Source organism: Talpa occidentalis, unplaced genomic scaffold (assembly GCF_014898055.3).
Source record: "Talpa occidentalis isolate TD23 unplaced genomic scaffold, MPIMG_talOcc4v2.1 talOcc4.10, whole genome shotgun sequence".
NCBI classification, from domain to species: Eukaryota; Metazoa; Chordata; class Mammalia; order Eulipotyphla; family Talpidae; genus Talpa; species Talpa occidentalis.
Window position 1 is genome coordinate 37,161,325 of NW_023600993.1, and position 18,497 is coordinate 37,179,821.

At 47.1% G+C, this 18,497-nt stretch overlaps 1 protein-coding gene across 1 annotated transcript in view; it reads right to left on the minus strand.

Moving 5' to 3' along the window:
- Nucleotides 1–1,569, minus strand: part of RFT1 (RFT1 homolog) — a 38,439-nt gene extending 36,870 nt beyond the window's left edge. Inside the window, exon 1 of the mRNA XM_037530617.2 lies at nucleotides 1,460–1,569. Within this exon, the coding sequence (XP_037386514.1) occupies nucleotides 1,460–1,522 (63 nt within the window). The 5' untranslated portion in view covers nucleotides 1,523–1,569. The remainder of the gene's footprint in view (nucleotides 1–1,459) is intronic.
- Nucleotides 1,570–18,497: the final 16,928 nt, after the last annotated feature.

Sequence of the window (18,497 nt, forward strand, 5' to 3'; positions counted from 1 at the left end):
TGCTCTATATCACACAGCAACAAAATGACCTATCTTGATCTTATGAGCAGCCTAGTCCATTGTGTTTTCTACTATGACTTGTTTTTTTATGAAACCAGAGTAATGTTATTATCAAAGGTCAATCAATAATGTAGGTAAAGCACTGAATTCAAGCAGTTATTTGATTAACATGAAATAGGAAAAAAAAGATAAAAAAAGTAAATTAGGGTTTACCTAATTAAGGTCTAGGTGAATGTCTGTAAAGCACAAATCTTGTGGAAAGCTTGTCTACAAACTTTACATAGATTATCTCATTTCATCCCCACAAAAGAAAAATCTTTAAAAAAATCTTTATTACAATAATAAAAACCTTTATTACCAAAATAAAAATACCAAAAAAAAAGCATTGAGTACATATAATGTGCTAGGCACTTAACTGGCATTTCATCTAATTTTTCTAATAACCTTGTGGGGTTGTACTATTGTTCTCATTTAAGATGAAGAAACTTATGCTGAGAAGTCAAGCAACTTTTCCAAGTTCGGTCTCTAACAGGTGACAAGGTCCAAACTTAAGCCTAATCCCTTCTGGTTCCTTCTCCTAACTTCCATGAAAACACTAAATTAAAGGCGAGGGCAGATAGAGGACATCTGTGAAGATGGGTTGAATGGCTCAGGAGTGAGACACAGAAGAATTAAAACACTTGACTAAGAATGACCAGTTCCGAGGGTTAAAAGACTCTTTAGCTGCTGTTTGGACCAACTGGCATGTACTATATCTGACAGATGATGCAAACCAGGACAAGAAGGGGAGGTGATTTGTCCAAGTCACATAGCCAGAAGGAAGATGCAGTTAACATTTACTAAGTGTACACTAAGAGTCAGGTACTGTGGTAAGTGCAATTATCTCGATGACCCCAATATAGCCTCACCATAACATCATGAGCTAGATAATATTATCATCCCCATTTAATTAATGAGGAACTGAAGTCTAGGTGAAGTTGCTTGTCCCAGGTCATGCAGCAAGCACATGGTAGAACCAGGAAGCCAATCTCGGACTGCCTAAGTCCAGGTATCTGGTTCCTGGCTATAGCATATCATCCCTCTGAAGTCAGAATTTAAAGGCGTTTGAGGGTCCGGGGTGGATACGGAGAAAATGAACTCGCCGTAAAAAAGATCAGATTCTAAAGCACCAAAGGCACCCCTGTCACCTGATCTAACCATGTCTTAACTGCCATATGGCAATTACAATGCTCAGAAAGAAAGTGGTTTGCAGTTTCCTAGTCGGGACACCGAACGCTAGCTCCCAACTTGGGGTTCCGGCATGCCCTCTTCGCCACCACCGCTTCCTGTTGAACCCCTCCGTGGTGGGGGTCCAGGCCAGAAGTGGGTCAGGCCCAGGGCGGGTTCTCCGGGGCCCCAGGGCCACCTCCCCGCAAATCCCGGTTGTCAGACGGACTGGAGCCTGCCGGGCAGAGAGTACCTGCAGGAGCAGACCAGAGGAGGCAAGCCGGGCCGCCTGGCCCAGAACCTCTTGGCTGCCCATAGTCTCGGCACCGGGTCTCAGTCACCAGGAAACGCCACCGCCCTCTGACTTTGTCGCGAGAAGATTACGTCACTTGGATGTTCGCTTCCTGATTGGCGATCTTGCACAGCAGAGGCGGGGCAACCGCTTTAAGTGGGGCCGGTGGGTTACGTCAGTGTCCCAGCGCCACTACATTCCCTTTCTTTGTTATCTTCTGGGCCCGTCCCTCCCTATCCCAAATAAGTTAAACACTGTGACCAGAACGAAGAAACGCAGTTAAAGTAACCGAAGCCCTTTCTGAGGCCTCAGCCTAAAAACCAGGAAATAATAACTATCTTGGCCTCATCTGCCAAAAAAGCTAAAGAACTCATTCGTTAACTCAAGATTCTTACCGTTTGACTTTCACTTACAAAACCGCAGACGGAGATCCCTGAGTTAGGCTGGCAGGAATTGTCCCCATTTTACAGAGGGAAAACTAGGGTTAAAACGTTAAAGACCGCATTTTTCACGTGTGGCTTTGTGTAATCCTCAGGCTGAGAATCGAGTCCTATTGTCAAAGATAAGACTCGGAGTTATGAAGTGACTTGTTCAAATCTACACAATGTATACCTGGGTGGTGTGAACCCCAGGCTCTTTATCTTAAATTTGCCATAAAACGCCCAATATATATAATCAGCTGTTCTGTTGGTGTTTTTATTATCTACTGTGCAGACAGAGGAAGCCCAATTTTTCTCAATCTCTTTTAGGTCCTCTGTGATTTGATCCCTGCCAATCTTCTCAACCACCTATCATTCCATCATTGTCCTTTTCCAACAAAGTCTAGCCTCTAGCCTTTGGGAGCTCTTACCATCCCTCAAACAGACCCTTTCTCATTGAACTTTGCTCCTCCCACCAAAGTGCCATCCCTGATGGTACTCCCTATGTTGTCCCAGGCCACTCTCTCCTGACTTCTGAGTTACAACAGTCAGTACCTGCTATGGACTAAATGTGTCCTCTCCAAATTCAGATGGTGAAACCCCAGTCTCCAATGTGATGGTATTTGGAAGTGGAGTATTTGGGAAGTGATTAAATCATGAAAGTGGAAGCTTTATGAATGGGATTTCCACCCATATAAGAAGGGAGGAGAGAGGGGAATTTTCTACCATGTGAGGATATAACAAGAAGACAGCTGTCTGCAAAGAAGGAAGAGGGCTCTCATTAGGAACAGAATCAGCCCACACTTGATCTTGGACTTCACAGGCTCCAGAACTGTGAGAAGTAAATTTTGTTGTTTTAGCCACCCTGTTTGAGGTATTCTGTTACAGTAGCCCAGGCTAAGACTGCATCTCTAAAGCACTTTGTAACCCTTTATAGATCTTAACAAAGTCTGCTTTGCTGTGAAGAGACTAGAGTAAGTGCCTCTGTTTAAGCAGTCCTTGAACTCCAAGAATTCAGGAATACAACCCACCTTGTTTTGCTTCTACAGCAGTGACAGAGAATATTCCTAGGACTCTCATAAATGCCTCCTGTCTGGTTACTGCTGCTGGAATCAAACTAAGGAGCTCAAGGCCTGTGTGCTACCACCCCTCCCATCCCCCATCTTGCCAGATTCACCAAGCTCTGTCATCCAGCAGGGGCTCAGAATGTGAACTTTCTGCCAGACAGACCTGTCCTAAATCCTCATTCTGCTGCTTACTTACCAACCAGGTGGCCTCTGTACGTTCACCTATTAAATAGGAGATAACATCTGTCCATCTGCCCTGTGGGAGCAGTCATAAGGATTAAGGCAGACAAAAGTTTGACCTTCAAGGGGCTCAAATTCTAGTTGAATGGAGAAGAAAGAAAGAAAAAAACTAACAAACAATATTTTTCACATAGCAATGAGTGCTTTGAAAGAATGAAACCAAGTAAGGTAAGAGGCTCTTGGAGGGGAAGGAGGCATGCTGTTATGGAATGCAGTGCAAACTGGGCACCCACCTGGGAGATGAATGTAACTGGAGAGGAGAGCAAAGTGCTGGAGGGTCAAGGTATTCAGCTGAATGAGGGGATGCCCAAGGCCTTGACCTGGGCAGCCTGCCAAACTCCCTGGATCTTGTGCTGCCGGGCAAGGTATTTTCCTGCTCCCTTATCCCCAGCCAAGCAGCTATCTCCTCTGTAGCTTCCCTGTAGCAAAACCAGTCAAGTGCTTTTCATGTCCACACATTCCTAATCCTGGCCATCCAGGTGGGCTGGTCTGGGAGGGACAAGGGAATCATTTCCCTGGGGACAAAGAAACCAAAGGAGAATTGCTCCAAGCTAAGTCCAAAGGGCAAGGTCTCTCAGGAGTCCAGGGTACACCCAGGGGTCTCTGGGAAAGACATCAGGGGCCTTTTTCTCTCAGTCTGGATGTTAGCACTTAGCAAGGAGAGACTCAACAGGCGCTTTGTGCTCATAGTCATGTTGGGGGCTGGGGTGGGTTGGGGAGAAGAAACTGTGATGAAAGTCAAGGAGCACTGACCACTGACTCCATCAGGGACCTGTCTGAGCACTGTACAGGGAGGTATTAATCCTTTCAATGGCCCTGGAAGTCAGTAGTACAGATGAGGAAACTGAGGCCCAGAGATGTTAAGTAATTTACCCAAGACCATTCAGCTAGGGAGTGGTCAAGCTGGTACTTGAATCCAGGTCCTTTCTGACTCCAAATGGATGAAGAGTAATGTACCTGCCCTCAAAAAGTTTCTGGTCCAGAAGGAGACCTAAGAATTCCCATATCTGAATCCCAGAGAACTTAGGTCACATTGGGGGGGGGGTGGACTTTAGCAAGGCTGCTGCAGTGGTTGAGCTTCCCCCACTTCCATGCTGAGCCTCTCCAAAGACCTCCCCTCTGTAAGAGGTATTGGCACGAACTGGGCATGGCACACTCTGTGGTCTTGTGCGGAGGGCTGAGCTGCATGCAGTCCTTTTTTTTTTTTTTTAAAGATTTATTTATTAATGCATAGAAGAGCTGGGGTACAGGCCAGAGGTGTGGGGGGTGAGAGGATTCACCAGAGACAGAGTGGGGAACAGAACAGGCAGATTGACCAAAGTACACTGCTGAAGGGAGCAACAGGTGAGACAGAATAGGTCTGCTACGCCATGTGGGTTGTTCCCTGGCCGGGATCGAACTCATGCTACAGTGGCTGCGGACAGCTTCATAAGTTGCATCTTAACCCCTTGCATCATCAGGGAGGCCCTGCATACAGTCATTTAGCATACTGTCGACTATTGTATGGCCTGCAACTAAGAAGAGTTTTCATATTTTTAAATAATTGGGGAGGAAAATCAAGAGAAGAATATTTCATGGCACATGAAAATTACATGAAATTCAAATTCCAGCGTCTATAAAGTTTTATCAAAACACAGTCACATCCACCCATTTGTTTGCATATTGTCTACAGCTACTATGTAGCTATGACAAGCTGAAAATATTTACTGCCTAATCTTTTACATAAAAAATTTGCTAATCCCAGGTGATCTCCATTGACTCCACGGATGAAAGACTAGGAAGGGAAGGAAGACAAATAAGAGTTCTTTACTGGAGTTCACCTGGTTTGGGGAGCAAGTGATCCCTGGAGAACACAGACTGTAATTGGTGATCACTGAAGGAGCTGTTTCCCCAGGCTGTCCCCTCCCTCCTGCCTTCTGGGCCAATTGGCCTCCCTGCCAGGGAAAACTGACCCGAGCCAGCTATTTTATTACAAAGCTGGAGGGAGTGCCAGGGTTGACACCAATCCAATTAGGCTCCCAGGGCAGCAGGGCAGGGAGAGGAGGCTACCAGAGGGCGGGGAGGCAGGGTGGAAGCTTTGGCAGGGAGGGCCTTGGATCAGCTGGGTAGAGGTTTAGCTCTAGACTTGGTCCCATACACTAGCCACTAGGTGGCAGGGCGTCTTGGGCGAGGGCCCTGTCCTGCCAAGGTTTCTTTGAAGCCCAGAAGAACCTAAAGACTCTGCCCCTCACTCAGAAGTCCCTGGGTGTGAGAATGCCACTGTCTACTAGTGGTACACTTGTGTGGAGCCCGCACTGCTCCTTATACCCCACTTTCATGATCTCACCTTACTCCTACAGCAGCCCCAGCAGGCAGGTACCATTTTCATCTACATTTTACAGACCAGGAAACTGAGTCTCAGCAAAGTTAAAAGATCTGCCTAAGGCTAGCAAATGGTACCAGAATTTACACCTAGCAGTCTGACTTTTATTTATTTATTTTTTAAAGATTTATTTTATTTTTATGCATACAAGAGTTGGGGTACTGGCCAGAGGTGCGGGGGTGGGAGGAAGAGGAGAGCGTTCACCAGAGATAAGAGTGGGGAACAGAACAGGTAGATTGACTGAAATACACTGCTGAGGGGAGCAGCGGGCAAGTCAGAAGAGGTCTCCTGCGCCATGTGTGTTGCTCCCTGGGGGGAGCAAAACTCGTGGGATTGAACTTGTGCTGCAGTGGCTGTGGCCAGCTTCACAGGTTGTGTCTCAACCCCTTGCACCATGTGGGAGGCCCAAGCAGTGTGACTTGTAGACCCTGAGTCAGGACTAAACCAGAATGCTTATTGTTAATGCTGATTCCTAGGCTCCACCTCAGCAGTTCTGCTGCAGGAAGGTTGAGGGACCTAGTAATATGCATTAACCAGCACTCTGTATGGTTCTGATACAGTGGACCAATCCCTGAGAAGCACTGCCTAAAAGCAGACCTTCAGGCACCTTGGAGAAGCTGCCTCCTGTGGACTGGGAGAGTGTCTGCTTAAGGCAACAAAGCAAGTTCTGAGATCTGCCCTCAATTTGTCCAACCCTCAAGGGGTCTTGCTCTTGGGATTGGGCCTTGCATCAGTGGTCAGGGCAGCAGGGGCTGGAAGTGGTGCCTGTGTGAGGGTCTTGGGGAAATTCTATTCTGTGTCAGGAAGGGTATACAGCATGGCCTCGGGTCCTGGGGCCTACCCATGATTTGGGAGTTAGTAGGCATTGATTTGTGCAGAAATAAGAGAGTGACCCTCTATGTGCACACCTCAGCTTGGTTCACTTCACTGCAGCCTAGATTCCAGAGCCACCTCTCTGTGCTAGGCACGGGGAACAGATGTGAGCATGAATGGGCCACAGGTTCAAATCAGGGGACTTGCTGAATCCATAGGAGAACCCAGGAATTAGCTTTGCCCGTGCCAAAGTGCAGAAGTTCTGCCACTGGACTGTGGCCAGTGCTGAGCTGGTGGGCCTGAGAAGAAGAGCGAGTTCTTCTCACACATGGGCAAGCATGTGTGAATGAGTACAAATTCAGGCCATGTATTCACATGTGTGGGGTGAAAATGAGTATGCACTTGTATGTGTAAGCAGTCCTATTTGCAAGGGTGTGCTTTCTGATGAGTAAAGTCTATGTGTGGGTGCATGTGTCCATGCACATGAATCGATACATGTTTGTGAGTTTATATGTGAGTGTGGGTATGAAAGCATGATTGTAAGATCACACATGGTGCATGCCTTGTGTGGGAATATGCATGCAAATCTACATGTGGCTGACACCCAGCAGGGAAAATGCCTCATCACAAATAAGGGTGCTGCTCAGGGGGCTGGCCTTCAGGCTCTCTGCTTATGGGTCCATGACCCCCACAACTGTAATAACAATTACTATTGAGAGTCTTTTCTTGGAGTCAAGCCCCCACTCTCCATATAGCTCCTCAGTTAATCCTCTCATCAATCTTATAAGGTGGGCTTCTAATTATATAATAATCTTGTGAGTTAGTATCCCCATTTTACAGATGAAGATAACACCAATACCTGCCAGATGAACTATGGAAAATCAAGTGAGATAATGCAGTCACAATGCCAAGCACAAATAGGAGTTACATGTCATTTTCATTATATTTTCTTTCATTATATTTTCATTATATTTTCTGACATTTCTCCCTGTGACCATGGAAAAGCATTTAGTATTTCTGGACCTCTACCTCTCACTCCCATTCTTTTTACCTTTTTGTTAGATACATTTAAACATATTAAAATACACTTTAAAAAAGTAATTCTGTGACATAAAATTCAGCACTTTTAAAGTGTGCCACTTAGGGAGTGTTCGTCCATTCACAGAATTGAACCACCACCGCCATGTAATTCCAGAGCATTTTCATCATTCCCAAAAGACACCCCATACTTATTAGAGGCACTCCCCTTCCCCTCCTCAGCTCCTGGCAACCACTAATATTTGTGTCTCTTTGGATTTGCCTATTCTGGATATTTCATATAAGTGGAATCATACAGAATTAGCCTTTTGCCTGTGGGTTCTTTCACTTAGCACAACGTTTTGGAGTAATCTGTGATGTGGTTTGTGTCAATACTTCATCCCTTTTTCTTTCTTTTTTTTTTTTTTAAAGATTTATTTATTTATTTATTTATTTATTTATTTATACAAGCACGGGGTACAGTCAGAAGTGCAGGAGGGTGAGAGAATTCACCAGAGCCAGAGCAGGAACAGAACAGGCAGAAGGACCAAGATACACTGCTGAGGGGAGCAGCGGGCTGCAGGAGAGGTCTGCGTGCCATGTGGGACCCTCCCCGGCGGCGGGGGATCGAACCGGTGCTGCAGAGGCTTGACCCAGTGCTGCAGAGGCTGCAGGCAGCTTCGCAACTCAGCGCTTAACCACTGTGCCACCGGGGAGGCCCCCATCCCTTTTTATTGCTGAGTGTGTTCCATGGTATGGGTATTATGGTTATGGCCCATTTTGTTTATCCATTTAGAAGCTGATGGATTTTTGGGTTGTTTTCACTATTTTTGCCTATTATGAATAATGCTATGAATATATTTTTGTGTGGACATTTTTTCAGTTTTCCTGGGTATGTACCTAAAAGAGGGATTGCTGGGTTTTGTGGCAACTCTATGTTAAACCATTTGAGGAACTGCCAACCAGGCTGTCTTGCACAGTAGCAGTACCAATTTACCAGCAATATATGAAGATCCCCACCAGCAATATATGAAGATTCTAATTTCTTTGCATTCTCACCGCTACTTATTATTGTCCCTCTTTTTGATGACAGCTGTCCCAGTGGGTGTGAAATGGTATCTCGCTATAGTTTTGATTTGTATCTCACTATGGTTTTGATTTGTATCTCCCTAATGACTAATGATGTTGAGCATCTTTTCATGTGCTTGTTAGCCACTTGTATATTTTTTTGGAGACTTATCTATTCAGTTCCTTTGCCTGTTTTTGATTCTTTTCATTTTTAGCTCACATTTACTGAGCACCTACTGTGTGCTGACATACTGAGTACTGAGAAGGGATGCAGAGGCACATGGGCTCTACTTGGGGCATGAAAATGTGCCCTGTTCTGCCTCCCAGAGCTGTCATCCTGGAGCATGTGTCTGAAGGAAGGGACATTGAGCCAAAAAAGGGTGGAGGCACTGGACAAAGGCCTCGGGTTTTAGAGGCTGTCCGTGCAGTGCAGCCTTCCAGGGGTCTGCCCAGCCTACTTACTTCTGTACCACCCTGACGCCAATGTGTGATTAAAATCTGGCAGCCAGAAACTGACAGGGTGTGGCAGCCACCCAGAGCACCAAGAGGGCATCCCCTACATATTTACTCTCCAGGAGTCCCACTTTATTTTTTAATTTTTTTTAAGATTTATGGCATTCTTCTTTATTCTATAATTATTTGTGTAATGCATTCACTCTCAAGATAATACCTTCTTTTTTATTTTATTTTTTTATTTTTCTATTCCCCATACAATTGCAACCCCCTGATTTTGACCCCAATCCCTCCTTTCCCCACGCACCCCCCCCCCAAGTGTGTCTCTGGTTCATAGTTGTTTGTTGATTTTGATTTTTTTCTTTCTTATAGTTATTCTTTTTCCTGGTCCCTTATTTAGGTTTTCTAGATTCCTGCTATGAGTGAGACCATCTGGTATTTTTCTTTTTCTTTCTGGCTTATTTCGCTGAGCATGATCCCTTCCAGCTCCATCCATGTTGCTGCAAATTGCATGTGTTTATCTTTTTTGAATGCTGAGTAATATTCCATGGTGTATGTGTACCACATCTTCTATTTTTGGGTTGTTTCCAAAGCTTAGCTATCACAAATTGTGCTGCTATAAACATAGGGGTGCAGGAGTCCCACTTTAAAGACACTACCATAGCCAGGGCCAGCCACACCACCCCAGTCATCTCCAGGCAGTTCTGCAGGGTGAGTGCTGGAGATAGCGAGGCTGCAGGGGTCCGAATAATCAGAAGACAAAGGGCCACACTCTTCCCCCAGTGATGTGTACAATATGAAGGTCCCTTGACCCCTCTGAGCCTCAGTTTTCTGATCTGTGAAATGGGAGAATAACAGCACAATCTCTCAAGATGGTTATGAGGCTGAAATGAAGTGATGCATGCAGAGAGCTTAACATAGGTTGGTGCAGAGGAAATGTTCACTAAATATAACTCATGTTACTTTTCTTTATTTATTTTTTTGTCATTTGAAAACTGAGAGGGATGAGATGATCTATAGACTCTCCCAGCCATACCTACCTCTGGTGGGGAGCAACTACTCTGAGTTCAGCAGTACTTGAAAAGGATTTCAGGGGCAGCAACCCCTGCTTTGGTGGCCAAAAAGTCCCAGGAAGCCTTTGGCAGGTGTGGACGCATGCCAGGTGCTTTTCAGGTGTATTTTTACACTTAGCCTCCTTGACATACCTTATGAAATAGGCTTGGATGTCACTCCTACTTTGTAGATGAGGGTAGTGAATCTTGTTGAAGTAACTTACATAAGATAAGTTATGTAAGTAAGGCGCAGAGCTGACATTTGCACCCAGACCTTTGTGGCTCCAAAGCCCACAGAGCTCTGGCTCTCTGGTTTCTATCCTCCACTCTTCCACCCCACCCCATGGCTGCCAGCAGCCTTCCCACTGATGTGCCAGTCTCACAGCTGAGGGGAAATATGTTTCCAGATAGGCAAAAATAGATTCTTCTCCAAATATGTTCATTGAAGCTAAGAAAATAAATAGAACCAATATGGCAAAGAGAGCAGAAAGCAGCCATTAGATGAGGCCAGGCCTAGTTGACTCTGGAGGGGCAAGCTGCCAGATGGGTGGGACCTGGGCTTGTGCAACAGAAGGGTGTATGAGTGTATGTGACTAAATGAGTTTGTGCAAGACTTCATGCATGAGCATCTGTGATAGTAAATGTGAGAATGTGTATGGGTGTGCATGTATGAGTATGTGAGTGGGTAAGTGATTATGTGACTATATTGTGAGAATGTACATTTCTGAGTGTGCGTAGGCAGGTTGAGTGTATGAACATGTGTGCAAAAGATTGTTGGTACATTTGTATATAAGGCGAAAGTGTGTGAGCATGTGCTAGTATGAGTGTGTGACTATAAGCATTTGTGGGTACAGGTGAATGCATACATGACCATGTGCAATGAGTGTGACTGCATGTGTTCATGTGAGTGTATGTATGGTAAGCAGCTGTGTATATGTGAGAGTGTGCGAATGTGAATGTGTATGTGAATGTGAAATGTACATGAGTACCTCGGTGTGAGTGTTCACCTGTGTTGTGTGGTGTGCACCTATGAGCAAGGGTATAGAAGTGCGTGTGTGCAGGTGTAGCAGTATATCCATGCAAATTGAGTGTGTGAGTGTGTACATGAATGTGCGTGTTTGCATGTGCTCCTGTGCTGGGGACCCTAAGTCACATGCTAAGAAAAGCAGCTCTGAGGGAAGGGAGAATTCTCTAGGCTTAGTTTACTCATGGCTCAGATGCAGCCAATAAGAACATATTTCAAAACAGACCTGGTTGCATTCATTGTGGGGACTTCCTGCTATGCAGTGGCTGAGTAGTCTTCCTAGAGTTGCAATGTGTCAGAACCTTCCCCCGGGGCATAGAATGTTGGAACCATGAGGTCTTGGAACTCATCATCTGAAGACTTCATGGCACATGTGGGAAGTCTGGGACCCAGGGTCACATAGCTGTTGGGTACAGAGCTAGGCTTGGGACGCAGGTCTCCTGCATCACTGTCAGTGCTCTTTTGTGCCTTCCATGAAGGTAAAACTTCTGCCTTCCTGTTCAGCATATATTCATTCTGCAAATATTTATGAATACCTATGAAGTGCTCTTCACAAAACTGGACTCTAGGATACAGACAAGGACCCCCTGCCTCAAAACACTCTCCTCCCAGTGTAGAGAAGTAGGCTGTAAACCAATAACCAAGTTGATAAGATAACCCCAGATCCTGATAAGTGCTGTGAAGTCAAGAAGGCAGGGTGATACGATCCCAAGGCCTACTTTCACAGGGTCAGCAGGGAGAACCTTCGCAGAGTGTCCATTTGCAAGGGACATGATTGACATCGCTGTCCTAACAGCCTCTACAGAGTGCCAAGAGAATTAGGATCTTTACCTACATGATTGCAGTCTTCACAGGAGACTTCGAGGTCAGGATTATATATCTCAGGCTGCACCGGGGGCATCAGCTCCTCAGGGCTGGATATCCAGACCCATTTCCTATGAAACCTTGTAGGAACATGTGGAGCTGGCAAAAAATGCCACATGTCCCCCAATCCATTCTGACAAAAAGAAAAACCTTCTCCCTGTGAAAACTAGAGGAATTCTCCCTCAGAGAGGGCCAAGCTGGGATGCAAGTAGGCTTCGAGGTGACTGGAGCCCAGAAATCACTGTTGAGGCTATGAAGGAGCCGCCTCCCTTCACTCATGCCCTGAAGCTCTGGCCCAACCTTCAGTAAAATAATAGTAACTACTGTTAAATGATGTTAAATAATAGTAACTACTGCCATTAGTTAAGTGCTTGGCAGGTGTAGGCACATACCAGGTACTTTTCAGGTGTATTATTATAGTTCACCTCCTCAACATACCTTAAGGGATGGGAGTGGATGTCTCCCCTGTTTTATAGATGAGGGACGTGAGGTCCTGTTCAAGTAACTTACACAAAATCACACCTCTGGGAAGGATCAGGGCTGACATTTTCACTGAGGCTTTCGTGACCCCCAAAGGTCAGAACCCCTGAGCATACATCTCAGTCCCTTCTGCCTGCCTGCCTTTCACTTTTCACTGACTTCCTGCTCCGGGTGGCTGAGTCTGCTTCATACAGCTGCAGCTTGGCAGAGACTTCCCTGAGGCTCAGAACGTCCATCTGAAGGAGTGGACCCTCCTGGCTGCCCTGGATTACCCTGACTGCCTTTGGCACTCCTCCCAACTCAGGCCTCGTGACCTACCACATGCCCTGAATTATGTCACCATTTGCAAGGGACATGATTGACATCACTATCCTAACAGCCTCTACAGAGTGCCAAGAGAATTAGGATCTTTACCTGCATGATTGCAGTCTTCTATCTCATCTTACAGCTAAGGAGGTGAAGGCATTGGCTCAAGGTCAGACAACAGCAGGGGTGGGGGGTAACCTGACCCCAAAGCTTGATAGCCCCCAACCTTCCCACAGGTGCTGGTGAAGAGCTCAGTCTACTTCACTTCATTTAAGCCTCCAAGTCAGTAACTCCTCCCACCACCAGCTTGACTTATGCAGGGTTCAAATTCACATCTCAGCAGTGTTAGTGTTGGGGGGAAAAGGATGTCCTAAAGCTAATTCCATACAGGCTTTGTATTAGCAACTGACAGAAAATCCCCAGCCTTTGAGATCACTCACAAACACATGAAACCCCTAACGCTGAAATGGTGAGCGCCAAAGATTTTCCACATCCACGCCACAGGGCTGTGAGGAAATAAATGTAAAACTGCCCAAACCCATCTTAGTGTAGGGACCCTGGGCAAGTGACTTACCCCACAGGGCTTCAACTTTCCCATCTGTAAAATGGTGTTTTATTATATTTCCCACCTAACAGGTTTGAAGTCAGATAAAACCAAGGTTCTCAGCAAAGGTTTGTGGGTCCACTGGTTGGTTAAGCGTTGGCCTCAAAAGCTTCTCTCCTCAGTAGAGGCTGGTGCTATTTGGAGTCTAGAAATCTGTTTGGCGATTTCAGCTTCCTGGGTATCTAGAGCCTTGGTTGGAGAGTATCAGTCAGCTCTCTCTCCAAGGCCCTGCAGGCCCCCGTTCCCCCTCTCCCTCCATCACTAGAGGGGTGATGCACACGCTCCGACCTCTCTAGCCCACAGACAAACCAAGTGGAGGAAGCAGCAGCTTCTCCAGACAGCTGTGCACCCAGAGCTGCAGACACAAGGGAAGTGCACTCAATGGGGAAGTTGCTGCCACAAACACCCAGTTGAGAAATACGGTGGGGAAAATCCACCAGGCTGCTGGGTTCTGGGGGAGGGGGAGAGGCCCTCCAGGGGAGGCATGTTCATACCACTCCTTCCTCCTTTGACCCTTTATTCTCTCCCTCCTGGTGAAGAGGGGTGGCTTCCTGCTGGTGCCACTCTCTAGGCTGCCTTTTCATTCCCTGAATAGCCTCTCCAGGTAAGAGAATACAGGTTAATTTCCTTACCTTCAATTCCCTCTATTGGAAATACCTAGTATGGCTTCTCTTTTCCTATTAGATCCTGAAGTCCAGAGAGGTGAGGCCATTTGTCCAGTGTCAAAAGGCTTGCCTATGGCACTCCATCTTCTGCTTCCTAACTCCCTGTCCCTTCGGAGATCTGTCTTATTCACTCTACCTCTGTGCCAGTTTCCCTCTGCTTTATGGAGAGCTGTCTGAGAATGTAGTACTAAGGGACCTCATTCGTTAATTCTTACCAAACTATACTGACCAATACTTGGGGGTCATCCAGAAGAAACTAAAGCCTCATTGGACCTGTCCAGGAGAATCTGAGGTCACAGAGGAGATGAAGCCACTGCTGGCAACACTGCCTAAAGTGTCTCTCTGCCTATCTCCCATCACCTCTCCCCTAGTATTCTCAAAGCCTAAACCAAGTCACAGAAGCATGGGAAATGCAGTTCAAAGAAGTTGGCCCCTCTTCCATACATAAAGATCAGAGTAGAGGAAGGGCCAGGAATGATTCCAGGCAAATAGTTCGGGGATGGGGGGTAGGCATTACCCTTCTGTACGCCACGGCTGAGGACCCTTGCTATCTGAAAATCCATGAATCTAAGACTTGAAGAGAAAAGACAATTCTGATCCTGTGTGGCTTCTGATCCCTCCTCTCTCTCTGACCTTAGTGTGCCCATCTATGCAAAGGAAGGGTCAGTCAGGCTGATAGAGGGCCCTGGAAAAAAATCCTGTGTGTGGGCTGATTTCTTATCCACATATAGGCCACATTCATAGGAAGTGCCTCTCAGGAATCTGCTGGCCTCATTGTCCCTGCCCATCTGATGTTCTATACATTCTACTGTCCCAGGCTGAAGGCATCTGGTCCTGTGCCCACTTTTACCTACAGACCAATCTTTGAGTCTGAGAGCCCATCAGCCATGGGCCCCAACCTCTCACCCACAGGGCCAGAAGTGATTCCAGCTGACAGGGCCTCTAACCTCTGCCTGAATGAGGGTCATCTCCCCTCAGAGGAATAGGAGGGTCCACCTGGCCTGGTAAGAGGTTCACTTGAGCCCCTCACACCACCTTCCTTTCACTTCCAGGGCTCTTCCTTGTTTTTTCCTTTCCAGAAGTGAACAGACAACTAGGCCTTTTTCTTGAAATATCACAAAAAAAATTCTAGAAAGATTCCAGAGAGGTGCAGAGCAGAGGAGTCTCTCCCTCCCAGGGAGGCCGAGACTAGGCCCTTCTAAGGTTTCTGCAGGCCCTATGCTCTCAACCTGAGCAAGTTAAAATGTATCCACTTCCCATGTTAAACATTGTTGAATCACTTCATAAGAATTGAGGTGTGCAACAGTTGACAGGTTGTCCTAATATTACACTTTGCAGACATTTAATGTCACTGAGCTTAAACCCTATGCCATGTGATCTCTCTTCACTCCTCAAAATACTCTACTACTATTTTCATAGGGGAGAAAGCAGGCTGAGAGGTCCAGCACCTTGCTTAACCACACAGCCAGTGAGCACTGGGGCCCTGTCTGAATCTGGCTCTCCCCACAGTCTGGACATCTGTCACCTTGGATTCCTAGCTTTGCCCTGGGGACTAGGTTAGGGACTTCACATCTCATTAGAAGAGCTCAGAGATTACCAATGACTGGGCCTGTTGGACCAGAGTACTCCTCCTGGCCCAGTTAGGTGCTTGGAATTGGTGCCTCAGGTCTCCTTCCAGGGTGAGCTGCAGGGCACATAGTTTACCTGCCAGGAGCCTGGAGGTTGGAAAGCAAACACCATAATCATCAGGAAGACTGTGTAAATATTTTATAGCTGGGACAGTAAATAATGCAGCTCCCTGGACACACACGACCCAGTTCATCTGTCCCACATTCAGCACCTCTGTTAGTCTGTCTAGGCCCTCTCCTGCCTTGTATTTTTTAAGCAAACACTGAGGTCCAGTGCTGGGCACTTTCATATATACTCTCTTCACTGCTTAGCCTTTCCTCAGGTTGTTCCCTCTTCCTGCAACTCCTCTCTCCCTAAGCCTGGCTAATTCATCCTCCTTCAGGTGTCACCTCCTCCAGGAAGCCCTCTGATTTCCTGGGTGGGGTCCGGGTTCTTCTGGCTCTCACAGTGCTCAGGCTTCACCCATCTGGTCCCTGTGCAATCATTTCCTGGTGACTTGTCAGCTTTCTCTCTGATTGTCAACATCAAGACAATCCCTGGAGCTGAATGTAGAGCTTGGTATATAGTAGGTGTTCAGTGAATATTGTTGATGGGTGGAATAAATTATCTTGTTAAATAGGTTTGTGAGGCAGGTGATCTAATGTTATTACAGGCAAGAAAACTGAGCCCTGAGTGGCAGTGCTACGACTGACCTCCTGCCTGTCTGATGCCAAGTCTAATTAATACTTTCTCAATAATCCATCTGGGAATACACTGAGATCTCTGGGGCCTCATGCTCCTTGAGTCAGGGACCCTTTGTTTCTGCTCAGGGAGGCCTACATAACCCCTGACATTGGCTCTGGCAAGCAGTGCTCATTCTCATGTTTGTGGCTGCCAAAAGCAAGGAAGCAGTCAGGATCTTAGCCTAGGAAGGAATGTACACTGAGCACTTTGGGAGCAAGTGCCCAGGAGAAAGGACCTGCGATCAGCTCTGAGAAGACGTGCACCTGGAGAGGGTCTCAGGTCCCTCCTGAGACCCTAGAAGAGGCTAAGGTACAGCAGCCCAGATGCCTTCCATCCAAAGTCACCTTGACCCTTTGGGGCCAAGTCCCTAACCAGGCCGTCGCAGCCTTTTAGGAACCTGAGATGCGAAGACAGATGATCCTGTCTATTTTCTCCCCATCCTGTGTCAGGTGTTGAGAAGGAGGACAAAGAAATCAGGACAGGGGCAGTGCAAGGTTGCACAGGACATGGACAGCTTTGCACAAGAAGCTCTGGCCTCAATCCTCAGCAGGAGGTGGGCTACAAAGAGGAGGCTAAATGGGTTTCCACTGATGTGTCAGTTCCACCCAGTGTCTGGACTTACATTGAGAATTCTGAGCTGTATCCCTCCTGCTCAGCAAGAAACACTGTGATCAATTAGCAATAGCTGCCAAAGCCCAGAAGTGGGTACAGTGTCCCACCGCAGAAGTCGCTACCCACTCTTTTTACCTCTCCTCAGCCCTGAGCACAGAATAGGGACTAAACAAAGGGTATAGGCTCACTGTTAATAACTAGGTCAGTGCAGAAGTCATTTGGAGTTACTGCTTGTAGAGATAAGAAATATGAACATGTGGGCTCTTTACTACGGTATCTGCAAGAGCCAGAGGGAAATAGGGAAAAGAGAATGGCACCGAATGACAGCAAGTGAGAAGTTAAATGCCCATAAGAACTTCCTGGCGGTGTGGACTGAAACCCTGAGCCCAGGGACAAGGGCAGGCAGGAGCTAGTTTTCCGAGGCAAATTCCACAGATTAATATTGTCAAGGCCTCAGGCACTGGGACTTTGCACGCAGGAAGCTGGACTCAAGGCTTCCATACCCAGCAGACTCAGGCATCCCATTGGACCCTGGACAGTGTGAGGGTCACAGAGGGGTCCTGAGTGGAGCTTCTGTGTAGATCCCTGTCTTTGCACAGCTTCCCAAGCTGGAGAAAGGAGAATCTCATGTGGGCCAGAGCATGCAGGGAAAGGGGACATGTTCCCTGCAGGCTGAGAGAATCTGGGCAGTTGCCGGGGAAGATAGCAGCCAGACTCTGTATGCTGACTATGTGACTTGTTTCCCCAACCTCTCGCTGTCTCCTGGACACACACCAGGGCCCCACAGACTGGGCCTGCAGTTGGGGAACAAGCCTCCAGAAGGGAAATGCTCTCCTCCTGCCGGCTGCCTATAACTCTACATCCATCACTTGTCTGACTACCCAGGCCAGTTAGCAACTGCCCTGCCCATGTTCCTGTGGCTTTTGGGGCAGCCTAGTGGCTATGAACTCTGGAATTCAGAGCAGTTTGAGTCTCAGATTGGCTTTCCCAAAGATGTGGCCATGGGTGTGTCATTTAGCCTCCCCGGGCCTCAGGCTTCTCTCCTGTAAAGTAGGGTTAATGATGGTACCACACTGTAAGAACTTGATGGGAAATTTACGAGTTAATGAAGGTCAAGTGTTAGCTCAGGGCTTATTAGATAGTAGGCACTTGATATGTGGGGCCTGGAATTACTGTTCTTATTGTGTTTCTAACCTGAGACCAACTTCACACTCTCCACATCCGCTGCAGAGTGCAAATTCCACCCAGACTCCCAGGGGGCCCCTTCCAAGATTGGTATGTGTGTAGGCTGGTGGACAGTCCCGGAGCCGGGGACTTGGGATTCTAAAGGCCTATGGTGGAGTAAGAAGGGACTCCCTGCAGCCCTGTGGCCCCTGTGCTTCCTGAGTTCTGGCCTGTGGGCAGAGTTGGCCATCCCAGGCCACCTATAATTACCTTCTAGCAGAGCTCTGCAGTACTGGGTGGGAGCAGCAATTGTCAGGTTTTATTTTGATGCTCAGACAGTGCCCTTGGGCAGCTTGAAGCCCCATGCTGCTGCCAGACACAGATAAAGGTTGACTTCTTTGGAGAGGAGGCCTTTCCAAGAAGTTCAACCTCTAAGT